Source organism: Lissotriton vulgaris, chromosome 1_1 (genome assembly GCF_964263255.1).
Source record: "Lissotriton vulgaris chromosome 1_1, aLisVul1.2, whole genome shotgun sequence".
In the NCBI taxonomy this organism is placed as follows: domain Eukaryota; kingdom Metazoa; phylum Chordata; class Amphibia; order Caudata; family Salamandridae; genus Lissotriton; species Lissotriton vulgaris.
This window is the reverse complement of record NC_141685.1, coordinates 205,461,018-205,488,853: the sequence shown is the minus strand read 5'-3', so window position 1 is coordinate 205,488,853 and position 27,836 is coordinate 205,461,018. Positions and strand designations below refer to the sequence as shown.

The following is a 27,836-nucleotide window of genomic DNA, read 5'->3' as shown; positions in this document are numbered from 1 at the left end:
CAGCCCCCGACATTCTCGCTGCAATCCCTACGGGATACTACATTATGCACGCCAACCGGCCCGCTGGGAAGACTGGCGGCGGAGTGGCGGCTATCATCCGCTCTGAACATATCTTCTCCGAGATCACGGTGACTTCTATCCCCAAAACTGAATACTTAGCACTAAAATTTACCTCCACTAAGTCGTCTTTTATTTGTGTTCTCGTATGTAGACCCCCGACTATATGCCTCTCTTTCCCCAACTCTTCAGCGACTCCATCGCTCAACTAGCAATCAACCATGCTAACATCGTGGTGATTGGTGACTTCAATTATTGGCCTTCTGATGTCCATGAAAGCCAATCGTCGGTGGAATTTACAGACCTTCTAAAAGGCATGAATCTCTCCCAACACATTCACACCCCTACCCATCAGAAAGGTCATATCCTCGACCAAGTCTGGACATCTAACCTCGACATTTCACCTCCTTCAGTTCTCCCTTGCTCCTGGTCTGACCATTACTTCATCTCCTTTCACTTACATCTGCACACTTTGTGTCCTCCTCCCCGTATTAAGAATCTTATGGCTCGCAACTGGAAAAGAGCCAATCTGCCTGAATTTCATGACTCACTGGCTTCTACTGCACCCACGTCTTTGACCTCACTAGAGGATCAGGCTGACAAACTTGATGAATGGATACGTCAGGCTAGTGACAAAGTTGACCCTTTTAAAAGGATCAAAGCTAAGCGCCCCCACGACGCACAACGTTGGTTTACGGACCAACTCAAAGCGGACAAACTCGCCCTGCGGCAAGCTGAACGCCGCTGGCGTCGCCACTATGACCCACAGCTTAAACTCGTTTACACTGAGGCTTTAAAATCTTATAAACAATCGATCCTGGCAGCTAAGACGGCATATTTCTCTCAAAAAATCTTGGACTCAAACAACAAAACGAAAGATATTTTTTCAATTGGAAATGAGCTCTCCTTGCCGGATAGGGTCACCCCCCAACCCCAGCCGACCCAAACCCTCTGTGACTCGCTAAACTCCTACTTCATAGAGAAAATTACAACAATAAAAAACAACATTCCGACCCCGGCATCTCCTACTCCTCCTCCTCTTCCCCCTAGAAATACCAGTACCTTGACGGATTTCCCACCTATATCTCTTTATAAGAATTCGCCGCACTCCTTCACAAAGTCAGTTCGGGATCCCCCAATGATTGTTGCCCCCCGCAGATTCTGAGAGAAGCCTTTCTCGCATGTCCAGGCCCCCCTCTAGCACTACTTAACAACTCTCTTGCTACTGGGGATGGTCCCTCTTTCTTTCAAGTAAGCTGCCGTCCTACCTATCCTAAAGAAACCCAACGCAGATCCCACAATACTCAGCAACTACAGACCCAACTCCCTCCTCCCCTACCTAGGAAAGATTCTGGAGACCTACGTCACCCGCTGCCTGAGCTCTTTCATAGAGAAATCCTCCTTCTTGGACCCTCAACAAGCGGGATTCAGACCCCTCCACTCCACCGAGGCGGTCATAGTAGCAGTCATGGACACCCTCAGGAAGGGCGCTGACAAAAACACCTTCCAGGCCCTAGTCCTATTAGATCTCTCGGCGGCATTCGACGCGGTCGATCACACCATCTTGATCGGCCGTGTCCACAATGCCGGCATTCAGGGAGTGGCCCTTGGCTGGCTCAGATCTTTCCTTCACCAGCGATCACAGTCTGTCCATCTTTCCACTTTTTCCGCACCCTACACATCCCTTCCCTGTGGTGTCCCTCAGGGCTCTGCACTATCCCCTCTTCTTTTTAATTTGTATCTCCAACCCCTCTTAGCCTCCCTCCGCAACTCCCCGGTCACAATTTTCAACTACGCGGACGACCTCCAGTGAATTTTTCCCATAGACTCCCTTCCTTCTTCCCGTCTTAACTTCCAGTCCACCATGCTGACCATTGCGGAGTGGATGTACCACAGCCACTTAAAGCTGAACCCTACCAAAACTGAGCTCGTCCTGGTAGGAGGCCCCAATCACCCATGGAATTCCACCTTCTGGCCAACATCTCTGGGGACAGCACCCACTCCTGTGAGCTCAGTCAAAAGCCTGGGGGGTGATCATTTCTGAAGATCTCTCAATGAGACCGCAAATCAACGCGGTCACCTCAGCCTGCTTCTTCCACCTCAGGCGGATCCGCAAGATCAGCAGGTTTCTCACCAAAGAAGCCCTGACTCAAGTTATCATTGCGCTCATCACCTCCAGGCTCGACTATGCCAACATGCTGTACGCGGGAATTCCTGCATGCCACCTCCACCGACTACAGCTGGTGCAGAATCAAGCTGCCGGCCTGATTTTCCGCCAGCCCAAACATCAGCACGTTACTCCCCTCCTCCGTAGTCTGCACTGGCTCCCTATTTCCAAACGTTGCACTTTCAAACTGGCATGCTCAACCTTCAAGGCCCTCTCAGATGCAGCCCCCGCGTTCATCTCGTCGGGCTTGACCCGTCACATCCCTTCTAGAGTTCTTCGCTCAGCATCACTTAATCTCCTTGAGGTCCCCAAATTCAAAAGAAAAAAGCACGGTGGTTTGAGCTTTTCTGTCCAGGCCCCCTCCACCTGGAACTCCCTGCCACCCTCACTCCGTCTCTGCCCAAAGTACGACTGTTTCCGCAGACTTTTAAAAACCCTGCTCTTTCAATCCGCATATGACTAACCCTCTCATCCTGGATCACGTTACCTGTCAATGAGCGCCAAGAAACCAATGGTGATAGTGCGCGTTACAAATAATTTTAACGTAACGTAACGTGAGAGACGTGATGATTTTGGGGTCCTTCCTAACCTAGGGAGAGAACCAAGCAGATGCCTTGAACACAAAGAGCACATCAGGCTGAAATGATTCAGTGGTAGTCCCATCCTCCTAGGACACCCCAAGCTCCGGTATGGGCAAAAATACAATCCCAACCAAAGGCCCTGCAAAGCATTATGGGACGATAATCTAGAGTGCAGTGAACATTATAGTATCCAATATTAAAACAATCCTCAAGGGGCAGGCTCTCCGGCTCAGCTGAGAGCTAATACTATAATAATCACTAAACTATAGAATCTCGCCCCATAATGCTTTGCTGGGCCTTTGATTGGCATTGTATTTTTGCCCATACCTGTGCTTGGGGTGGTCCTAGGAGGATGGGACCACCACTGAATCGTTCAGCATGGTGTGCTCTTTGTGTTCAAGGCATCTGCTTGCCCTCTCCCTAGGAAAGAGGTGAACCCAAAATATCATCACCTCTTTCATTGCCTAATGTTTTTCAAAGTTCACTTTTGTGAATTGGTTATATGCTTTTTTAGCATGTAAAGATAAAGTTGATTTATTAAAGAATTGTGGGTACAGTAGGTAACTCCATTGCGGAGCGGGAATTCTTGCAGCATTCCATATTTTCAATGAAATACGTAGATACCAAATCTTTGCAACTTCTGCTAGTGGAGCAGAGTTCATTGCCCAGGGGCGCATGCCTGAAATTAAAATTGGGATTTAATCTTCTTGATTTTTACTTTTATAAGATTATCAGCCTGGTTGGTTTCTTTTATATTTATTTTTAGGGGCCGTTAAAGCAGGATATTTGTCGGGTGTCACAGCTTTGCCCACCATCTTCTGCAGGCGAGACAAGAGTAACATGTTCAGGATAATGGGGGCAGTTATACCTCGCAGGAAGAACTTAAACTTTTTTCCGTGGAGGCTTTGGTTGGAATTCTTGATTCGGCATATCAATAATAGCTGCTAAGAGATGGAAACATAAAAGTACAGAGTACACAGCGTGTCCCCCACCGGGATTTGGATAGATTGCAGTGAGGGATACCTCCCAGACGTGTTCAACATATTGGGATTCTGACTATTTTGAAGAGCAACTACCGTAGCACCGCTTGACTCAGGATATTGCCCATGATGAAGGGAAGCGTCTTTCCGAAATGCATTGGCCATTGGATCGCAAGAAATGAAGAATAACATTCACAGGAAGAAGGGACTTCTTCTCAAGATTAATTCTTTGTAAATAGGCCCTTTATTTTAATATTTTTATTGGTTACGATTTGTTATAGCACAGAAAACTGAAAAATCAAATGCAATAATGAAAATGAATTGTAGCACATAATGTATAATTTTGAATTATTTATGGCATTATGACATAACAATATGATTTATTAAGTTTACTGCATCAATAAATGCAAATACTGATTGAAATTATAAGAATTTTGTAAATATTGTGGAAATAGTTTTTTTTCCTCGGGAACAGTTCGCATTACTTGCAGACTTCTTCTGCATCTTCCCTTTCTTTTCACTTATGGTGTTAGCCAACACACGTATGTAATGCAGCACCACAAACAGACAAACGCAGCAATTTGATTAATGTGATCATAACATTAGATAATTTTGGTTGTGCATCTCATTACTTAACGGCAGTTATACCTCCCCACCCCTAAGAGCGAGTCCGGGCAGATGGCTTCTCCAAAAGAGCAGGCGGGCCATTCATGTAAGGATGAATGCGAGCTGTACCTAGACACTGCTCCCTGTTTCATGCACTATGCCTGTGTGAAACAGGGCGGGCTGTCTTAGCCCCTCATCTCTCAGCCTGTCTCCCGGGTGCATAAATCACCCCTAATGCAGTTTAACCTCCTGCAGGACACCCAGGTGCCATATATTGCTCTAGTCTTGCAATAGCATCAGTGCACCAGTGGCATGTCTGGGGGCTGCACCCTCTGAAGCCCCTCCCCCAGCTGTCAGGAGAGACAGAGGTGACACCGTGGGGCGTCAGGCAGAGGGGTAGGGCTGTTTGTGTAGCTCTACTTGTAAAGACGCACAAATGTATTTAGCAGCCAGTTGGCATCAAAGGAAAGTTTGTTTTTCAGACAAACTAAAGGGACAAATGGTCCCTCGGCGCCCTGACTGCATCTGACAACAAGCAGAAGACCGTAAAATATCTGCTCCTGGGCAGATGGAATGTGGCAACCTCCACCAGGGCCCTTGTTAACCATCTCTGCTCCCGTTTTAAGTTTAAAACTGAGCGCGGCGCCGCTTCAAGGACACTGTGCTTGTTTTTTAAAGAATCATTTACTTTAACACTGAGCGAGGTGTCCTTGAAGCGGGCGCTGCGCTCAGCTTTAAAGTTAAAAATATATATAAAGAAACAGAGCGCGGTGTACTTGAAGCAGCGCTGCGCTCAGTTTTAAAGTAAAAAAAACAAAAAAACAAACAGAGCACATTGTCCCTGAGGTGGACACGCGCTCAACATAAATGTGAAATATTAATAAATAAAGTGGCCGTGGTGTCCCTAGCGGATGCCGCGCTCATTAAAGAAATAAAAACATACAATTTCAAGCGCAACGCGCTGCATCTGCCATTGTTCCGATCAGAGTCTACTTTAAAAATAGTGCTCACCCACTAGATAAAGCCCACCATGTCACGCCGCAAGTACACGATCCAGTGCGGATGGGCGAGCCGAAAAGGAGACAGGGCGGTAACAAATAAGCCTCATTTCAAATAGTGAGCGAGCGTTTACCATAAACAATGACGCCCGCCAATAAAAAAGATCGGCGGGGTCTCCACTCCACTTCTAAAATCTCCTCGATTACAAGAGGCCTCGCAGAGTGAGCAACACATTCGTGCTGCAACGCTAGGTGAGACCTTAAAAAATGAAAACATTTCAAAAAGGATAAAGAAGACAGAATAAAAAATCTCTTTAAGAATATTTGTCCATATTTATAGAATTGTTCTTGTTAATGAACTCGATATTGCATGTGTTATGTTAATCTATGTGTTGCCTCTCAATGTTCAAAATTATATCTGTTATAGCCATCTGGCAGCTGGTCAATTGAGGTGGGCAATAGCATATCTTCAGTCGTGTCCTTCCTTGCACTTAAACCAATGACCCCTGACTACGCAGCTGGGTGCAGGGTGTGCAAGGCAGTGCCCCCTGCGAAACATGCACTGTTGCAGTCTCTGCTGTGCCTGTCATGTGAATGGGACTTGCACTGAAGCTCTCTGTGCTGCACCTGTTTGTGTGACTGAAGCTTGCACTGCTGCTCCCTGCGCTGTACCTGTGTGTGTCCGAGGCTTGCACTGAAGCTCTCTGTGCTGCACTTGTTTGTGTGTCCAAAGCTTGCACTGCTGCTCCCTGCGCTGTACCTGTGTGTGTCCGGGGCTTGCGCTGAAGCTCTCTCTGCTGTACTTGTGTTTGTGTGACAGAAGCTTGCACAGATGCTCTGTGCACGGTGCCTGTTCTGTCAGTGACCGAAGCTAGCACTGAAGCTCCCGGGTGGTATACCCATTTGTGTAACTGAAGCTTCCACTGCTGCTACCTGTGCTGTACTTGTGTATGTCTGACGCTCGCACAAAAGCTCCCTGTGCTGTATCTGTGTGTGACAAAAGCTATCACTGCTGCTGCATGCATGGTGCCTCTTCTGTCAGTGACCGATGCTTCAGCTGCTGCTGCCTGTGCTGTACTTATGTGTGTCCAAGGCCTGCGCTGAAGCTCCCTGTACTGGACACATTTGTGTAACTGAAGCTTGCACTGATGCTCTCTGTGCTATAACTGTGAGTGTCCAAGGCTTGCACTTCTGCTCCCTGCACTGTATCAGTGTGTGCCTGAGGCTTGCACTCAAGCTCTCTGCGCTGCACCCATTTGTGTAACTGAAGCTTGCACTTCTGCAGCCTGTGCTGTTCCTCTTCTGTGAGTGAAGCTTGCACTGCTGCAGCATGTGCTGTTCCTCTTCTGTGAGTGAAGCTTGCACTGCTGCAGCATGTGCTGTTCCTCTTCTGTGAGTGAAGCTTGCACTGCTGCAGCCTGTGCTGTTCCTCTTCTGTGAGTGAAGCTTGCACTGATCAGACACACAAGTTCCGTGAGGTTACCTTACACTGTAGCTACCTGTGCTGCACCAGTTCTGTATACAGGGGAGACTTGCACTGCTGCAGCCTGTGCTGTTCCTCTTCTGTGAGTGAAGTGTGCACTGCTGCAGCCTGTGCTGTTCCTTTTCTGTGAGTGAAGCTTGCACTGCCACAGACTGTGCTGTTCCTCTTCTGTGAGTGAAGCTTGCACTGCTGCAGCCTGTGCTGTTCCTCTTCTGTGAGTGAAGTGTGCAGTGCTCTGAAGCACAAGCTCCGTGAGGTTACCTTGCACTCTAGCTACCTGTGCTGCACCAGTTCTGTATACGAGGGAGGCTTGCACTGCCACAGACTGTGCTGTTCCTCTTCTGTGAGTGAAGCTTGCACTGCCACAGACTGTGCTGTTCTTCTGTGAGTGAAGTGTGCACTGCTTTGAAGCACAAGCTCCGTGAGGTTACCTTGCACTGTAGCTACCTGTGCTGCACCTGTGCTCTGTGTAAGAGAAGCTTGCACTGCTGCAACCTGTGCTGTCACTCTTCTGTGAGTGAAGGTTGCACTGCTCCGTGAGGTTACCTTGCACTGTTGCTACCTGTGCTGCACCTGTGCTCTGTGTAAGAGAAGCTTGCACTGCTGCAACCTGTGCTGTCACTCTTCTGTGAGTGAAGGTTGCACTGCTCTGTGAGGTTACCTTGCACTGTAGCTACCTGTGCTGCACCAGTTCTGTGTGTGAGGATAGCTTGCACTGCCACAGACTGTGCTGTTCCTTTTCTGTGAGTGAAGCTTGCACTCCTGCAGCCTGTGCTGTTCCTCTTCTGTGAGTGAAGCTTGCACTGCTGCAGCCTGTGCTGTTCCTAATCTGTGAGTGAAGCTTGCACTGATCAGACACACAAGCTCTATGAGGTTACCTTGCACTGTAGCTACCGGTGCTGCACCAGTTCTGCATACGAGGGAAGCTTGCACTGCCACAGACTGTGCTGTTCTTCTGTGAGTGAAGCTTGCACTGCCACAGACTGTGCTGTTCTTCTGTGAGTGAAGCTTGCACTGCTTTGAAGCACAAGCTCCGTGAGGTTACCTTGCACTGTAGCTACCTGTGCTGCACCTGTGCTCTGTGTAAGAGAAGCTTGCACTGCTGCAACCTGTGCTGTCACTCTTCTGTGAGTGAAGTGTGCACTGCTTTGACGCACAAGTTCTGTGAGGTTACCTTGCACTGTAGCTACCTGTGCTGCACCTGTACTCTGTGTAAGAGAAACTTGCACTGCTGCAACCTGTGCTGTCACTCTTCTGTGAGTGAAGGTTGCACTGCTCTGTGAGGTTACCTTGCACTGTAGCTACCTGTGCTGCACCAGTTCTGTGTGTGAGGATAGCTTGCACTGCCACAGACTGTGCTGTTCCTCTTCTGTGAGTGAAGCTTGCACTGCTCTGAAGCACAAGCTCCGTGAGGTTACCTTGCACTGTAGCTACCTGTGCTGCACCAGTTCTGTGTGTGAGGATAGCTTGCACTGCTGCAGCATGTGCTGTTCCTCTTCTGTGAGTGAAGCTTGCACTGCTGCAGCATGTGCTGTTCCTCTTCTGTGAGTGAAGCTTGCACTGCTGCAGCATGTGCTGTTCCTCTTCTGTGAGTGAAGCTTGCACTGCTGCTGCCTGTGCTGTTCCTCTTCTGTGAGTGAAGCTTGCACTGCTTTGACGCACAAGTTCTGTGAGGTTACCTTGCACTGTAGCTACCTGTGCTGCACCAGTTCTGTGTGTGAGGATAGCTTGCACTCCTGCAGCCTGTGCTGTTCCTCTTCTGTGAGTGAAGCGTGCACTGCTGCAGCATGTGCTGTTCCTCTTCTGTGAGTGAAGCTTGCACTGCTGCAGCATGTGCTGTTCCTCTTCTGTGAGTGAAGCGTGCACTGCTGCAGCATGTGCTGTTCCTCTTCTGTGAGTGAAGCTTGCACTGCTGCAGCATGTGCTGTTCCTCTTCTGTGAGTGAAGCTTGCACTGCTGCAGCCTGTGCTGTTCCTAATCTGTGAGTGAAGCTTTCTCTGCTGCAGCCTGTGCTGTTCCTTTTCTGTGAGTGAAGCTTTCACTGCTGCAGCCTGTGCTGTTCCTTTTCTGTGAGTGAAGCTTTCACTGCTGCAGCCTGTGCTGTTCCTTTTCTGTGAGTGAAGCTTGCACTGCTCTGAAGCACAAGCTCCGTGAGGTTACCTTGCACTGTAGCTACCTGTGCTGCACCAGTTCTGTGTGTGAGGATAGCTTGCACTGCCACAGACTGTGCTGTTCCTTTTCTGTGAGTGAAGCTTTCACTGCTGCAACCTGTGCTGTTCCTTTTCTGTGAGTGAAGCTTTCACTGCTGCAGCCTGTGCTGTTCCTTTTCTGTGAGTGAAGCTTTCACTGCTGCAGCCTGTGCTGTTCCTCTTTGTGACTAGAGGTTGCCATGCTGCAGTCTGATGCACTTGTTCTGCGAAGGAAGCTAGCACGGCAGCTACCTGTGCTGCATCTGTGCTATGTGTGAGTGGAGTTTGCACGGCAGATAACTGTGCTGCATCTGTGCTGTGTGTGAGTGGAGTTTCCACGGCAGCTACCTGTGTTGCATCTGTGCTGTGTGTGAGTGGAGTTTGCATGGCAGCTACCTGTGCTGCATCTGTGCTGTGTGTGAGTGGAATTTGCATGGCAGCTACCTGTGCTGCATCTGTGCTGTGTGTGAGTGGAATTTGTACGGCAGCTACCTGTGCTGCATCTGTGCTGTGTGTAAATGGAGTTTGCACATCAGCTACCTTTGCTGCTTCTGTGCTGTGTGTGAGTGGAGTTTGCACATCAGCTACCTGTGCTGCATCTGTGCTGTGTGTGAGTGGAATTTGCACATCAGCAACGTGTGCTGCATCTGAGCTGTGTGTGAGTGGAGTTTACACGGCAGATAACTGTGCTGCATCTGTGCTGTGTGTGAGTGGAGTTTGCACGGCAGATAACTGTGCTGCATCTGTGCTGTGTGTGAGTGGAATTTGCACGGCAGCTACCTGTGCTGCATCTGTGCTGTGTGTGAATGGAGTTTGCACGGCAGCTATCTGTGCTGCTTCTGTGCTGTGTGTGAGTGGAGTTTGCACATCAGCTACCTGCGTTGCACCTGTGCTGTGTGTGAGTGGAGTTTGCACGGCAGCTACCTGTGCTGCATCTGTGCTGTGTGTGAGTGGAGTTTGCACGGCAGCTACCTGTGCTGCTTCTGTGCTGTGTGTGAGTGGATTTTACACGGCAGATAACTGTGTTGCATCTGTGCTGTGTGTGAGTGGAGTTTGCATATGAGCTACCTGTGCTGCATCTGTGCTGTGTGTGAGTGGAGTTTGCACATCAGCTACCTGTGCTGCATCTGTGCTGTGTGTGAGTGGAGTTTGCACATCAGCTACCTGTCCTGCATCCGTACTGTGTGTGAGTGGAGTTTGCACGGCAGATAACTGTGCTGCATCTGTGCTGTGTGTGAGTGGAGTTTGCACGGCAGATAACTGTGCTGCATCTGTGCGTGAGTGGAGTTTGCACGGCAGATAACTGTGCTGCATCAGTGCTGTGTGTGAGTGGAGTTTGCACGGCGGATACCTGTGCTGCTTCTGTGCTGTGTGTGAGTGGAGTTTACACGGCAGATAACTGTGCTGCATCTGTGCTGTGTGTGAATGGAGTTTGCACGGCAGCTATCTGTGCTGCTTCTGTGCTGTGTGTGAGTGGAGTTTGCACATCAGCTACCTGTGCTGCATCTGTGCTGTATGTGAGTGGAGTTTGCACGGCAGATAACTGTGCTGCATCTGTGCTGTGTGTGAGTGGAGTTTGCACGGCAGATAACTGCGCTGCATCTGTGCTGTGTGTGAGTGGAGTTTCCACAGCAGCTACCTGTGCTGCTTCTGTGCTGTGAGTGAGTGGAGTTTGCACGGCAGATTACTGTGCTGCATCTGTGCTGTGTGTGAGTGGAGTTTGCACAGCAGCTACCTGTGCTGCTTCTGTGCTGTGTGTGAGTGAAGCTTGCACTGCTGCAGCCTGTGCTGTTCCTCTTCTGTGAGTAAAGCTTGCACTGCTCTGAAGCACAAGCTCCGTGAGGTTACCTTGCACTGTAGCTACCTGTGCTGCACCAGTTCTGTGTGTGAGGATAGCTTGCACTGCCACAGACTGTGCTGTTCCTTTTCTGTGAGTGAAGCTTGCACTGCCACAGACTGTGCTGTTCCTTTTCTGTGAGTGAAGCTTTCACTGCTGAAGCCTGTGCTGTTCCTTTTCTGTGAGTGAAGCTTTCACTGCTGCAGCCTGTGCTGTTCCTCTTTGTGACTAGAGGTTGCCATGCTGCAGTCTGATGCACTTGTTCTGCGAAGGAAGCTAGCACGGCAGCTACCTGTGCTGCATCTGTGCTATGTGTGAGTGGAGTTTGCACGGCAGATAACTGTGCTGCTCTGTGCTGTGTGTGAGTGGAGTTTCCACGGCAGCTACCTGTGTTGCATCTGTGCTGTGTGTGAGTGGAGTTTGCATGGCAGCTACCTGTGCTGCATCTGTGCTGTGTGTGAGTGGAATTTGTACGGCAGCTACCTGTGCTGCATCTGTGCTGTGTGTGAATGGAGTTTGCACATCAGCTACCTGTGCTGCTTCTGTGCTGTGTGTGAGTGGAGTTTGCACATCAGCTACCTGTGCTGCATCTGTGCTGTGTGTGAATGGAATTTGCACATCAGCAACGTGTGCTGCATCTGAGCTGTGTGTGAGTGGAGTTTACACGGCAGATAACTGTGCTGCATCTGTGCTGTGTGTGAGTGGAGTTTGCACGGCAGATAACTGTGCTGCATCTGTGCTGTGTGTGAGTGGAATTTGCACGGCAGCTACCTGTGCTGCATCTGTGCTGTGTGTGAATGGAGTTTGCACGGCAGCTATCTGTGCTGCTTCTGTGCTGTGTGTGAGTGGAGTTTGCACATCAGCTACCTGCGTTGCACCTGTGCTGTGTGTGAGTGGAGTTTGCACGGCAGCTACCTGTGCTGCATCTGTGCTGTGTGTGAGTGGAGTTTGCACGGCAGCTACCTGTGCTGCTTCTGTGCTGTGTGTGAGTGGATTTTACACGGCAGATAACTGTGTTGCATCTGTGCTGTGTGTGAGTGGAGTTTGCATATAAGCTACCTGTGCTGCATCTGTGCTGTGTGTGAGTGGAGTTTGCACATCAGCTACCTGTGCTGCATCTGTGCTGTGTGTGAGTGGAGTTTGCACATCAGCTACCTGTCCTGCATCCGTGCTGTGTGTGAGTGGAGTTTGCACGGCAGATAACTGTGCTGCATCTGTGCTGTGTGTGAGTGGAGTTTGCACGGCAGATAACTGTGCTGCATCTGTGCGTGAGTGGAGTTTGCACGGCAGATAACTGTGCTGCATCAGTGCTGTGTGTGAGTGGAGTTTGCACGGCGGATACCTGTGCTGCTTCTGTGCTGTGTGTGAGTGGAGTTTACACGGCAGATAACTGTGCTGCATCTGTGCTGTGTGTGAATGGAGTTTGCACGGCAGCTATCTGAGCTGCTTCTGTGCTGTGTGTGAGTGGAGTTTGCACATCAGCTACCTGTGCTGCATCTGTGCTGTCTGTGAGTGGAGTTTGCACGGCAGATAACTGTGCTGCATCTGTGCTGTGTGTGAGTGGAGTTTGCACGGCAGATAACTGCGCTGCATCTGTGCTGTGTGTGAGTGGAGTTTCCACAGCAGCTACCTGTGCTGCTTCTGTGCTGTGAGTGAGTGGAGTTTGCACGGCAGATTACTGTGCTGCATCTGTGCTGTGTGTGAGTGGAGTTTGCACAGCAGCTACATGTGCTGCTTCTGTGCTGTGTGTGAGTGGAGTTTGCACGGCAGATAACTGTGCTGCATCTGTGCTGTGTGTGAGGGGAGTTTGCACGGCAGATAACTGTGCTGCATCTGTGCTGTGTGTGAGTGGAGTTTGCACGGCAGATACCTGTGTTGCTTCTGTGCTGTGTGTGAGTGGAGTTTACACGGCAGATAACTGTGCTGCAGCTGTGCTGTGTGTGAGTGGAGTTTGCACAGCAGCTACCTGTGCTGCTTCTCTGCTGTGTGTGAGTGGAGTTTGCAAGGCAGATAACTGTGCTGCATCTGTGCTGTGTGTGAGTGGAGTTTGCACAGCAGCTACCTGTGCTGCTTCTGTGCTGTGTGTGAGTGGAGTTTGCACAGCAGATGACTGTGCTGCATCTGTGCTGTGTGTGAGCGGAGTTTGCACAGCAGATGACTGTGCTGCTTCTGTGCTGTGTGTGAGCGGAGTTTGCACGGCAGATACCTGTGTTGCTTCTGTGCTGTGTGTGAGTGGAGTTTGCAAAGCAGCTACCTGTGCTGCTTCTGTGCTGTGTGTGAGTGGAGTTTGCACAGCAGATGACTGTGCTGCATCTGTGCTGTGTGTGAGTGGAGTTTGCACGGCAGATAACTGTGCTGCATCTGTGCTGTGTGTGAGTGGAGTTTGCACGGCAGATAACTGTGCTGCATCTGTTCTTTGTGTGAGTGGAGTTTGCACAGCAGCTACCTGTGCTGCTTCTGTACTGTGTGTGAGTGGAGTTTGCACAGCAGATGACTGTGCTGCATCTGTGCTGTGTGTGAGTGGAGTTTGCACAGCAGATGACTGTGCTGCATCTGTGCTGTGTGTGAGTGGAGTTTGCACGGCAGATAACTGTGCTGCTTCTGTGCTGTGTGTGAGTGGAGTTTGCACGGCAGATAACTGTGCTGCATCTGTTCTTTGTGTGAGTGGAGTTTGCACAGCAGCTACCTGTGCTGCTTCTGTGCTGTGTGTGAGTGGAGTTTGCACAGCAGATGACTGTGCTGCATCTGTGCTGTGTGTGAGTGGAGTTTGCACGGCAGATAACTGTGCTGCTTCTGTGCTGTGTGTGAGTGGAGTTTGCACGGCAGATAACTGTGCTGCATCTGTTCTTTGTGTGAGTGGAGTTTGCACAGCAGCTACCTGTGCTGCTTCTGTACTGTGTGTGAGTGGAGTTTGCACAGCAGATGACTGTGCTGCATCTGTGCTGTGTGTGAGTGGAGTTTGCACGGCAGATAACTGTGCTGCATCTGTGCTGTGTGTGAGCGGAGTTCGCACTGCAGATACCTGTGTTGCTTCTGTGCTGTGTGTGAGTGGAGTTTACACGGCAGATAACTGTGCTGCATCTGTGCTGTGTGTGAATGGAGTTTGCATGGGAGCTATCTGTGCTGCTTCTGTAGTGTGTGTGAGTGGAGTTTGCACATCAGCTACCTGTGCTGCATCTGTGCTGTGTGTGAGTGGAGTTTGCACGGCAGATAACTGTGCTGCATTTGTGCTGTGTGTGAGTGGAGTTTGCACAGCAGCTACCTGTGCTGCTTCTGTGCTGTGAGTGAGTGGAGTTTGCACAGCAGATAACTGTGCTGCAGCTGTGCTGTGTGTGAGTGGAGTTTGCACAGCAGCTACCTGTGCTGCTTCTGTGCTGTGCGTGAGTGGAGTTTGCACAGCAGATGACTGTGCTGCATCTGTGCTGTGTGTGAGTGGAGTTTGCACAGCAGATGACTGTGCTGCATCTGTGCTGTGTGTGATTGGAGTTTGCACAGCAGATGACTGTGCTGCATCTGTGCTGTGTGTGAGCGGAGTTTGCACGGCAGATACCTGTGTTGCGTCTGTGCTGTGTGTGAGTGGAGTTTGCACAGCAGATGACTGTGCTGCATCTGTGCTGTGTGTGAGTGGAGTTTGCACAGCAGATGACTGTGCTGCATCTGTGCTGTGTGTGAGTGGAGTTTGCACAGCAGCTACCTGTGCTGCATCTGTGCTGTGTGTGAGCGGAGTTTGCACGGCAGATGACTGTGCTGCATCTGTGCTGTGTGTGAGCGGAGTTTGCACAGCAGATGACAGGTCTGTACACAATACTGAGTCTGCAGACAATTTATGTGGGGAGATTGCCTTGCAGGTTAGTGCACCAGCTGCAAGAGACATTCAAAATTAGACCAATACTGGGATAGCCAGAGTCTCACTGCTGATGAGTCTTTCTACACTGCCCAGATGGACACTCAGCCGTGTTCTGCTCTCACTCTGAATGCACACTCAGCCTCGCTCTGTCTACTCTCACTCTGAATGTACACTCAGCCTCGCTCTGTCTACTCTCACTCTGAATGCACACTCAGCCTCGCTCTGTCTGCTCTCACTCTGAATGCACACTCAGCCTCACTCTGCTCTCACTCTGAATGCACACTCAGCCTCGCTCTGTCTGCTCTTACCCTGAATGCACACTCAGCCTCGCTCTGTCTGCTCTCACTCTGAATGCACACTCAGCCTCGCTCTGTCTGCTCTCACTCTGAATGCACACCCAGCTTCACTCTGCTCTCACTCTGAATGCACACTCAGCCTCGCTCTGCTCTGACTCTGAATGCACACTCAGCCTCACTCTGCTCTCACTCTGAATGCACACTCAGCCTCACCTGCTCTCACTCTGAATGCACACTCAGCCTCACCTGCTCTCACTCTGAATGCACACTCAGCCTCGCTCTGTCTGCTCTCACTCTGAATGCACACCCAGCTTCACTCTGCTCTCACTCTGAATGCACACTCAGCCTCGCTCTGCTCTGACTCTGAATGCACACTCAGCCTCACTCTGCTCTCACTCTGAATGCACACTCAGCCTCACCTGCTCTGACTCTGAATGCACACTCAGCCTCACTCTGCTCTCACTCTGAATGCACACTCAGCCTCACCTGCTCTGACTCTGAATGCACACTCAGCCTCACTCTGCTCTCACTCTGAATGCACACTCAGCCTCACCTGCTCTGACTCTGAATGCACACTCAGCCTCGCTCTGCTCTCACTCTGAATGCACACTCAGCCTCACCTGCTCTCACTCTGAATGCACACTCAGCCTCGCTCTGTCTGCTCTCACCCTGAATGCACACTCAGCCTCGCTCTGTCTGCTCTCACTCTGAATGCACACTCAGCCTCGCTCTGTCTGCTCTCACTCTGAATGCACACCCAGCTTCACTCTGCTCTCACTCTGAATGCACACTCAGCCTCGCTCTGCTCTGACTCTGAATGCACACTCAGCCTCACTCTGCTCTCACTCTGAATGCACACTCAGCCTCACCTGCTCTCACTCTGAATGCACACTCAGCCTCACCTGCTCTCACTCTGAATGCACACTCAGCCTCGCTCTGTCTGCTCTCACTCTGAATGCACACCCAGCTTCACTCTGCTCTCACTCTGAATGCACACTCAGCCTCGCTCTGCTCTGACTCTGAATGCACACTCAGCCTCACTCTGCTCTCACTCTGAATGCACACTCAGCCTCACCTGCTCTGACTCTGAATGCACACTCAGCCTCACTCTGCTCTCACTCTGAATGCACACTCAGCCTCACCTGCTCTGACTCTGAATGCACACTCAGCCTCACTCTGCTCTCACTCTGAATGCACACTCAGCCTCACCTGCTCTGACTCTGAATGCACACTCAGCCTCGCTCTGCTCTCACTCTGAATGCACAATCAGCCTCACCTGCTCTCACTCTGAATGCACACTCAGCCTCGCTCTGTCTGCTCTCACTCTGAATGCACACTCAGCCTCGCTCTCTCTGCTCTCACTCTGAATGCACACTCAGCTTCACTCTGCTCTCACTCTGAATGCACACTCAGCCTCGCTCTGCTCTGACTCTGAATGCACACTCAGCCTCACTCTGCTCTCACTCTGAATGCACACTCAGCCTCGCTCTGTCTGCTCTCACTCTGAATGCACACTCAGCCTCACTCTGCTCTCACTCTGAATGCAAACTCAGCCTCGCTCTGTCTGCTCTCACTCTGAATGCACACTCAGCCTCGCTCTGTCTGCTCTCACTCTGAATGCACACTCAGCCTCACTCTCCTCTCACTCTGAATGCACACTCAGCCTCGCTCTGCTCTGACTCTGAATGCACACTCAGCCTCACTCTGCTCTCACTCTGAATGCACACTCAGCCTCACTCTGCTCTCACTCTGTGTGCACACTCAGCCTCACTCTGCTCTCACTCTGAATGCACACTCAGCCTCACCTGCTCTCACTCTGAATGTACACTCAGCCTCACTCTGTTCTCACTCTGAATGCACACTCAGCCTCGCTCTGTCTGCTCTCACTCTGAATGCACACTCAGCCTCACTCTCCTCTCACTCTGAATGCACACTCAGCCTCACTCTGCTCTGACTCTGAATGCACACTCAGCCTCACTCTGCTCTCACTCTGAATGCACACTCAGCCTCGCTCTGTCTGCTCTCACTCTGAATGCACACTCAGCCTCACTCTCCTCTCACTCTGAATGCACACTCAGCTTCACTCTGCTCTCACTCTGAATGCACACTCAGCCTCGCTCTGCTCTGACTCTGAATGCACACTCAGCTTCACTCTGCTCTCACTCTGAATGCACACTCAGCCTCGCTCTGCTCTGACTCTGAATGCACACTCAGCCTCACTCTGCTCTCACTCTGAATGCACACTCAGCCTCACTCTGCTCTCACTCTGTGTGCACACTCAGCCTCACTCTGCTCTCACTCTGAATGCACACTCAGCCTCACCTGCTCTCACTCTGAATGTACACTCAGCCTCGCTCTGTCTGCTCTCACTCTGAATGCACACTCATCCTTGCTCTGTCTGCTCTCACTCTGAATGCACACTCAGCCTCGCTCTGCTCTGACTCTGAATGCACACTCAGCCTCACTCTGCTCTCACTCTGAATGCACACTCAGCCTCACTCTGCTCTCACTCTGTGTGCACACTCAGCCTCACTCTGCTCTCACTCTGAATGCACACTCAGCCTCACCTGCTCTCACTCTGAATGTACACTCAGCCTCACTCTGTTCTCACTCCGAAAGCACACTCAGCCTCACTCTGTTTGCTTTCACTCTGAGTGCACACTCAGCCTCGCTCTGTCTGCTCCCACTCAGAATGCACACTCAGCCTCGCTCTGTCTGCTCTCACTCTGAATGCACACTCAGCCTCGCTCTGTCTGCTCTCACTCTGAATGCACACTCAGCCTCGCTCTGTCTGCTCCCACTCAGAATGCACACTCAGCCTCGCTCTGTCTGCTCTCACTCCGAATGCACACTCAGCCTCGCTCTGTCTGCTCTCACTCCGAATGCACACTCAGCCTCGCTCTGTCTGCTCTCACTCTGAATGCACACTCAGCCTCGCTCTGTCTGCTCTCACTCCGAATGCACACTCAGCCTCGCTCTGTCTGCTCTCACTCTGAATGCACACTCAGCCTCACTCTCCTCTCACTCAGAATGCACACTTAGCCTCACTCTGCTCTCACTCAGAATGCACACTCAGCCTCACTCTGCTCTCACTCTGAATGCACACTCAGCCTCGCTCGGTATGCTCCCACTCTGAATGCACACTCAGCCTCACTCTGAATGCACACTCAGCCTCGCTCGGTATGCTCCCACTCTGAATGCACACTCAGCCTCCCTCCAGTTGAGTTCTCACAGCCTCACCCTCACCCCGGCTGAGCACACGCGGCCTCCCCAGACAGCGGTGGCCGCACCCGTTCAGGGAGTACCCACATGTCCATGCTCCTCTCCCTTCTCTGGGGGCCCCGGGCACCCCCGGGTTCACGACCTTACCTGCCAGGGGCAGAAGCACAAATGTCCAGTAGCAGCCAATCCCGCCAAGGCCCATGGTCCGCGCTGTCCCCAGAGGCGCCCAGACTCGTGACCAGCGCGGCTTCAGGGCGCCACGGGCGCCATCTTGTGAACACTCATCCCCAGGCGGCGAGGGATGGAGGCCCAGAGACCCCGGGGCCCTCTCCGACCAATCCACACTCTTGGGCCGTCTCTCTCCTTGGAAGGTCTCTGCCCGTGGGAAGGCCTTGAGAAGTTACGCTGCCTGGAAATCACTCTCCATGGGAAGTCACTCTCCTTGCAAGTCCCTCATCATTGGGAGGCCCAAAGGCATTTGAAACAAAACTCACTCGAAGTCCCTCTCTTGAGAAGTCTCTCTTCTTCGGAAGATACACTCACTGGAAGACTCACTCCTTGGAAGTCACTCTCCCTGGAAGCCACACTCCCTGGAAGTCACTCTCCCTGGAAGCCACACTCCTTGGAAGCCACACTCCCTGGAAGTCACTCTCCCTGGAAGTCACTCTCCCTGGAAGCCACACTCCCTGGAAGTCACTCTCCCTGGAAGCCACACTCCCTGGAAGCCACTCTCCCTGGAAGCCACACTCCTGGAAGTCACTCTCCCTGGAAGCCACACTCCCTGGAAGTCACTCTCCCTGGAAGTCACTCTCCTCGTGGAAGCAGGCTCCTTTGATAGTCCCTCCCTGGAGCCCGCTGTTCCATCAGTCGTCGGGGGTGTAAGGTTGTCACTCAGGTCCCTCGCCCGGGTTCAGCTCGTCCAGTCTCCGTGGCTCACTCCTGGCTCTGTCCCTCTCCCTGGCCGGGTCCCGTGGCCCTCCCCCCTCCCCCTCGCTCCAGAGTCTTTTTTGAGGTGGAAATGCGGAGAGGAAAGGGCGTCGCTGCCTCCCAGACTCACAGGAAACATTTTCTGATTCCCCAACAGCCTGGAAAACAGTCCGGTGTTGTGATTGTGCGGACACAGGAGGTGATGTGCCGACAGGCCGGTGCCCGTGGGAGGCCGGAAGGGCTGGGGCATGAGATAGTCACATCGCAGGCTTTGCTCTGAAAGGGTGAGCCTCTAAAGGCCAGTAGTGCTGGGTCAGAGTCAGTCCCGTGCCAGGCCCATATGAATGAAAGGTGGGTATGCTGGTATCTTTGAAAGGGCCCGAGGGCTGGGGCAGAATCAGAGGGTTGAAGTAAAACTAGTCAGGTTGCTAAAAACAGTGTACAAGGCTCACACGCCGAGATTAAAGGCTCATGTGGTGGTGTCCTTGTTGGGTTTTAATGGTCAACATGTTTCTCGCTTTCCTGTTCAATGAGCTAGCGATTCTTCAGGACCTAATTAAAAGTTATCTACATCTTGTGCGCGCGTACATAATCGTGCGTGCAAGAAGTGTCAATTAGACGTTTTTAGCAAGGATAGGAGACCCCCAGAATAAAGTTGTACTTTTAGGTACTCCGAATCCTTTTTTAATCACTTCATCACATCTAATTGTTCTGGCCCCACACCCGCACTTCACCAAACGGCAGTTGGATAGAAGATCTCCGATAAAGTGCCCCTATTTAGGGAGCCCGTTGGGTATTGCACCGCCGACCCAACGAGGAGCAGCCCCCCATATGATGAAGCATGACACCTGAAAGGGTGTGTGAGGGCATTAGGATCCATCATATGGATCCCCACCTATATCCTTCCTCGATATAATGGGACCTAGTGTCTTGCGACTCTCCCTGTACGCTCTAGAGAGGAACAGCACAATGTCTCTCCTTGTAGATATTGTTTGAAGGCCACCTTTGTGCTGGACCCCCACTCCTTACAGAGTGGAAAACTGGCCCCCTGTCTCCCTCCTATTGTAAAAAACCATTCATTGACAACCATATTTGAATACTGCCGACAACAGGCTGGCAAGCCTCTAAGATTTTATATGGAAAATGACATAAAGTCTGAGATTAGTGAGGATGAGATGCACACCTGGTAATCCATTTTATACCAAACTTACTTCATTCAAAAGTTAACAGCGTGCAAAAGTGTTCCAACGCTTCGTCTCGTTGCGCTGCAACATTAACTAGAACACGAGGGAACCATTGGTGGTTCCATCAAGCTGCACAGCCACAAACTTGTCTGTGTCCAATGAATCAAATTCATATAATTTAATGTTCTAATTTCTCCATTTATCCAACGTTAGTTTTCAACCTTCTTCCTTCCCTTTTTCTTTCAATTCATTTTATCCAATCAATATTTTACGTGGACGCACAAAAGCTCAGGATCACTAGATGGGTTCCACATGTCATGATTTTATTATAACGACCCGATGCATTTCAGGAAAAGATTCCCTTCGTCAGGGGCATCTACAAATACAAGCATGCATATGTTTTAGACAACGTTATCAACAAAATAAAGCGCTTCACTTAAGTTTAAAAACAAACTTCATCAATTTTACACAAAGGAAATGTTAACGATAATAAATGTTTAATGATGAAAAAAACACTGCAAGTTAATCTGACCTATGTCCTGTTGGACAGGCCACATGAAGGGCTCGCTCCCTCCCCGCATGACAGGGCCCGGACACCGGCTCTCCAGGTGCTACCCACAGAAGCAACCCGCACTCCGTCCCCTACGGGACTCCTACCCCCCGGACATCTCTGTATCACGGGCCCGGGCCACCGTCAGCACCATTGCCCGGCCCGGCCGCCATCTTGGACACTGCACCACGAGGCCGCATGGTCTCAGCTCGACCCCAACCCTGGGCCTGGCCAGGCCCCGACATCCCGGCACCACCATCCACCCAGGAGGTGAACGGACCACTTGGCAGGCCAATGGGAGGAAGAAGTGTCGATGGCTCTCCCCCGCCAGGTGCCGATCGCCCCCAGCCTCCCCGGGCGCTGGCTCCACCCCCCTGCTGGGTGTCTGGACTCCCTCATCCCGGACCTCCCGACCTCCAAGTGTGAGGGTCCGGACATCAAAGGCCGCCAGACCTATAACTGGGGCAGCTCCAGAGCAGGAAGGCAGTTGTATCCTGGAGTCGAGAGACACCGAGAAGAACTCATCCTTGACGGACTGCTGGCGCTGCCGCAGCCCTGCCTCGTGAACTGTCATCTTGTCCGCTGGCGCTGCCGCGGCCCTCTGTAACCTTCATCTTTGCCGGGACCTGCTGGCACTGCCGCGGCCCGTTGTAACAACCACCTTCGTCGGGACCTGCTGGCGCTGCCGCGGACCGTTGCCACCTTCGATCTACCCGGGACCTGCTGGCGCTGCCGCGGCCCGTCCTCCTAGAACGCCGAGCTCGAGGATTGTGAGCTACCCATCATCTCATCGCAACTACCACATTGGTAATAAGACTGTCCCGCTACCCCCTTTCCCATCCAAGAGACTAGAATAGAGGGGACCCCTGAGTCCAGACCTCCTTGTACCATTCTACCGTACCTCAAGATTGCTTATAAAGAACGTTAAATCTCATCTTTGTGTGGTGTCCATCTGTGGGTAAGCGTGGGCGGAAAATCCGTTCCGCTCGCGGATTTTGCGGATTTTCGGGAAATCCGCAATCCGCGAGATTTGCGGATTTCCCGCAAAATCCGCAAATTCGCACGCAGCGGATTTTTTTGGCGGCGCGCGGCGTTGGTGATACAATTTTTGCGGCGCGCGGCGTTTATCATCGTTTGCCGAGTTGTTTTTTTCGATAGTTTGCGAGTGCTGCGCCATTTTGGATCTTGCTGTGTGATCCCGCGGGAATTGGCGAGCGCGATTACGTCATCGCGGCTTGCCAGCGATAGTTTGTCAACGCGAGTACGGCGAGATCACGTCTCGCGATACTTCGCAATTGCGAGATTTGAGATGCGGCGAGCGAAAATATAAATTTGCAATTCTGCACAAGAAATCCACCAGCAAGCAGCATAAACCTTCTAGAAATGATGATTTTTATGTGAATAACTCCTTAGTTTGACATTTGCCTGCACTTTTTTAGCGAGGAGTCCATTTTGGGGAGGGGGGCAGGGGGGTGGGAGGAAGGAAGTGCCCCATAGTCTTCAACTTCCTGTTCCTGTTCAGCAGGCTCCTCCCAGTGCTTTGTCCATCTCCTGGTCACTTTTCATTCGGATGTGGACCTGGAAGGATTACTTTTTGTGGATGCTGCTGGATCTTTGGATTTGAGGCCTTTTTGACTTTCTTTGGATCACTGTTGGATTAGAAATTTTACAAGTAAGTTTGTTTGGGGCATTACAGTTGCTGCAACTAAAATTTTGGGATTTTCGATTTTTGGGCTGTTTTGGGGCCTTTTCCCCAGGGGTACTCAGTGGTGGGTGGACTGTGGTTGTCTTGAACTTAAACATCATGGAGGCCATAGATGAATTGGGATTGTGCTGATTTTTCTGTGTTATTCGATTTTTTTTTTTTTGTAAAATTTTGTGTTTTTCGATTTTTGACCTGTTGTTGGGGCCTTGACCAGGGGTAGTGAGTGGTGCATGGGCCTAGTCTTTCTGTGGGCTGTCTTGAATTTAAACATCATGGAGGCCATGGATGGAATGGGATTGTGCTGATTTTGCAGTGTTTTTCGATTTTTGGGCCTGTACTTGTGGCCTTTTCACCAGGGGTATTTGAGTCTAGCATGGGCCTAGTCTTTCTGTGGGCTGTCTTGAATTTAAACATCATGGAGGCCATGGATGGAATAGGATTGTGCTGATTTTGCAGTGTTTTTCGATTTTTGGGCCTGTACTTGTGGCCTTTTCACCAGGGGTATTTGAGTCTAGCATGGGCCTAGTCTTTCTGTGGGTTGTCTTGAATTTAAACATCATGGAGGCCATGGATTGAATGGGATTGTGCTGATTTTGCAGTGTTTTTCGATTTTTGGGGGTGTTCATGGGGAGGGACATGCCATGTGGCTGGTGGCCATTTTGAGTGCAGCTACAGGCACTGGCCATGTGCTGGCAGGCAAGTGGCCATTTTGAATGCAGGCTTTGTTGTTAGGCCTCCAACCATTTTGCCTACTTTTCAACCTTTATTTATGCCCAGGGGTAGTGAGTCTTGCATGGGCCTAGTATTTCTGTGGGTTGTCTTGAATTTAAACATCATGGAGGCCATGGATTGAATGGGATTGTGCTGATTTTGCAGTGTTTTTCGATTTTTGGGCCTGTACTTGTGGCCTTTTCACCAGGGGTATTTGAGTCTAGCATGGGCCTAGTCTTTCTGTGGGCTGTCTTGAATTTAAACATCATGGAGGCCATGGATGGAATAGGATTGTGCTGATTTTGCAGTGTTTTTCGATTTTTGGGCCTGTACTTGTGGCCTTTTCACCAGGGGTATTTGAGTCTAGCATGGGCCTAGTCTTTCTGTGGGCTGTCTTGAATTTAAACATCATGGAGGCCATGGATGGAATGGGATTGTGCTGATTTTGCAGTGTTTTTCGATTTTTGGGGGTGTTCATGGGGAGGGACATGCCATGTGGCTGGTGGCCATTTTGAGTGCAGCTACAGGCACTGGCCATGTGCTGGCAGGCAAGTGGCCATTTTGAATGCAGGCTTTGTTGTTAGGCCTCCAACCATTTTGCCTACTTTTCAACCTTTATTTATGCCCAGGGGTAGTGAGTCTTGCATGGGCCTAGTATTTCTGTGGGTTGTCTTGAATTTAAACATCATGGAGGCCATGGATTGAATGGGATTGTGCTGATTTTGCAGTGTTTTTCGATTTTTGGGCCTGTACTTGTGGCCTTTTCACCAGGGGTATTTCAGTCTAGCATGGGCCTAGTCTTTCTGTGGGCTGTCTTGAATTTAAACATCATGGAGGCCATGGATGGAATAGGATTGTGCTGATTTTGCAGTGTTTTTCGATTTTTGGGCCTGTACTTGTGGCCTTTTCACCAGGGGTATTTGAGTCTAGCATGGGCCTAGTCTTTCTGTGGGCTGTCTTGAATTTAAACATCATGGAGGCCATGGATGGAATAGGATTGTGCTGATTTTGCAGTGTTTTTCGATTTTTGGGCCTGTACTTGTGGCCTTTTCACCAGGGGTATTTGAGTCTAGCATGGGCCTAGTCTTTCTGTGGGCTGTCTTGAATTTAAACATCATGGAGGCCATGGATGGAATGGGATTGTGCTGATTTTGCAGTGTTTTTCGATTTTTGGGGGTGTTCATGGGGAGGGACATGCCATGTGGCTGGTGGCCATTTTGAGTGCAGCTACAGGCACTGGCCATGTGCTGGCAGGCAAGTGGCCATTTTGAATGCAGGCTTTGTTGTTAGGCCTCCAACCATTTTGCCTACTTTTCAACCTTTATTTATGCCCAGGGGTAGTGAGTCTTGCATGGGCCTAGTCTTTCTGTGGGTTGTCTTGAATTTAAACATTATGGAGGGCATGGATGGAATAGGATTGTGCTGATTTTGCAGTGTTTTTCGATTTTTGGGCCTGTACTTGTGGCCTTTTCACCAGGGGTATTTGAGTCTAGCATGGGCCTAGTCTTTCTGTGGGCTGTCTTGAATTTAAACATCATGGAGGCCATGGATGGAATAGGATTGTGCTGATTTTGCAGTGTTTTTCGATTTTTGGGCCTGTACTTGTGGCCTTTTCACCAGGGGTATTTGAGTCTAGCATGGGCCTAGTCTTTCTGTGGGCTGTCTTGAATTTAAACATCATGGAGGCCATGGATGGAATAGGATTGTGCTGATTTTGCAGTGTTTTTCGATTTTTGGGCCTGTACTTGTGGCCTTTTCACCAGGGGTATTTGAGTCTAGCATGGGCCTAGTCTTTCTGTGGGCTGTCTTGAATTTAAACATCATGGAGGCCATGGATGGAATGGGATTGTGCTGATTTTGCAGTGTTTTTCGATTTTTGGGGGTGTTCATGGGGAGGGACATGCCATGTGGCTGGTGGCCATTTTGAGTGCAGCTACAGGCACTGGCCATGTGCTGGCAGGCAAGTGGCCATTTTGAATGCAGGCTTTGTTGTTAGGCCTCCAACCATTTTGCCTACTTTTCAACCTTTATTTATGCCCAGGGGTAGTGAGTCTTGCATGGGCCTAGTCTTTCTGTGGGTTGTCTTGAATTTAAACATTATGGAGGGCATGGATGGAATAGGATTGTGCTGATTTTGCAGTGTTTTTCGATTTTTGGGCCTGTACTTGTGGCCTTTTCACCAGGGGTATTTGAGTCTAGCATGGGCCTAGTCTTTCTGTGGGCTGTCTTGAATTTAAACATCATGGAGGCCATGGATGGAATAGGATTGTGCTGATTTTGCAGTGTTTTTCGATTTTTGGGGGTGTTCATGGGGAGGGACATGCCATGTGGCTGGTGGCCATTTTGAGTGCAGCTACAGGCACTGGCCATGTGCTGGCAGGCAAGTGGCCATTTTGAATGCAGGCTTTGTTGTTAGGCCTCCAACCATTTTGCCTACTTTTCAACCTTTATTTATGCCCAGGGGTAGTGAGTCTTGCATGGGCCTAGTCTTTCTGTGGGTTGTCTTGAATTTAAACATTATGGAGGGCATGGATGGAATAGGATTGTGCTGATTTTGCAGTGTTTTTCGATTTTTGGGCCTGTACTTGTGGCCTTTTCACCAGGGGTATTTGAGTCTAGCATGGGCCTAGTCTTTCTGTGGGATGTCTTGAATTTAAACATCATGGAGGCCATGGATGGAATAGGATTGTGCTGATTTTGCAGTGTTTTTCGATTTTTGGGCCTGTACTTGTGGCCTTTTCACCAGGGGTATTTGAGTCTAGCATGGGCCTAGTCTTTCTGTGGGCTGTCTTGAATTTAAACATCATGGAGGCCATGGATGGAATAGGATTGTGCTGATTTTGCAGTGTTTTTCGATTTTTGGGCCTGTACTTGTGGCCTTTTCACCAGGGGTATTTGAGTCTAGCATGGGCCTAGTCGTTCTGTGGGCTGTCTTGAATTTAAACATCATGGAGGCCATGGATGGAATGGGATTGTGCTGATTTTGCAGTGTTTTTCGATTTTTGGGGGTGTTCATGGGGAGGGACATGCCATGTGGCTGGTGGCCATTTTGAGTGCAGCTACAGGCACTGGCCATGTGCTGGCAGGCAAGTGGCCATTTTGAATGCAGGCTTTGTTGTTAGGCCTCCAACCATTTTGCCTACTTTTCAACCTTTATTTATGCCCAGGGGTAGTGAGTCTTGCATGGGCCTAGTCTTTCTGTGGGTTGTCTTGAATTTAAACATTATGGAGGGCATGGATGGATTGGGATTGTGCTGATTTTGCAGTGTTTTTCGATTTTTTTGTGCTCTATAACTGAACTGATGTTCCTCTGTCTTCCATTTTTTTTAGGTGCACAAGACTCAAGAGAACCACCAGTGCCAGGAAGAAGTCCTGCAGCGGTGTGTGTGTGCAGCATAACGTCACGCGACGTCACGTCTGGCCTCAGACAACTCTACAATTCGTGCAACTGCGGCCTGCTGTCTGACCTGCTCTGAAGAAGATGGCCCCGCCCCCAAAGAAAGTTCTCCGTAGCTCCTCTAGCAAGAAAGTTGCTAGTAAGGAGCAGAAGAAGCAAGTTACCAAGGAGGCTGGTGTGCCACCCGCCACTTTTTTTGGGAGCAAAAAAAAAAGTACGCCTGCAGCAGCAGGATCTGCTGGGGACCAACCTGAGAGCAGCACCCCTGCTCCATTGGGTTCAGTGCCTCCACCACCACGCCAACTTAAGTCAAAGCCCTTGAGTGCTTCAGAGGCAGTCAGTGTACTTCTCCAATCACCATCGACCAGTGATGTTGGCTCATCGCAAGAAAGTAGCAGCAATGTCCCTGAATCAACACAGGTTGTTGTAACTCATCTGACAAGTGTTGAACAACCACAGCCGCAACAACAACACCATGTGCAAGTACACGCCCAAGTACATGTGGAAGGAGAGGCAGCAAAAGGAGATGCGCAAGCAAAGGTGCATGGACGTTCACAAGTGCCCACAATAGTTGTTCCTCCCGAAGTAGGGGCACATTTGGAAATCGACAATGAAGCTGAGGTATCATTGGAAGCCACTCCTCCTGATGATCATTCATTGTCTTCCACATCCCTAGCAAGGAAAAGATCAAGGGGGGTGTCTACATCTTCTTCAAGCCCACCTCGTTCTGGTGCAAGTGATCTGTCTTGGGAACCACAACTGCGGTCTGACAGTGAGGCAGAGGCACACCATGATCTGACACCGTTACCTAAGCGTAAAAGGAAGGTCGTCCAAAAACTCAAACCTATGGAGTGTGATGAGGCTCAACAAGAAGTGACAGATACTGCTGGTGATGAAGCCTCTCACGATGACGACGAGCCAGTCATCACAAAGGTCACTGCAGCCCCACCGGGCATGCAGCAAAGAGACATTTTGACCCTATCCCGAGAAGCTGCTGAGCGTGATGATGATGTCGGCGAGGAGGCAATGGAAATGGAATCATTAGATTTGGAGTTAAGTAGTACACCAAAACCTACTGCTTCCATATTTCTTCGCAAGA

At 50.4% G+C, this 27,836-nt stretch overlaps 1 protein-coding gene across 1 annotated transcript in view; it reads right to left on the bottom strand.

Annotated features, from left to right (window-relative positions):
• Positions 1–18,945, bottom strand: part of TIE1 (tyrosine kinase with immunoglobulin like and EGF like domains 1) — a 242,227-nt gene extending 223,282 nt beyond the window's left edge. The window contains exon 1 of the mRNA XM_086952186.1: positions 18,411–18,945. Coding sequence (XP_086808312.1) covers positions 18,411–18,465 — 55 coding nt within the window. The 5' untranslated portion in view covers positions 18,466–18,945. The remainder of the gene's footprint in view (positions 1–18,410) is intronic.
• Positions 18,946–27,836: the final 8,891 nt, after the last annotated feature.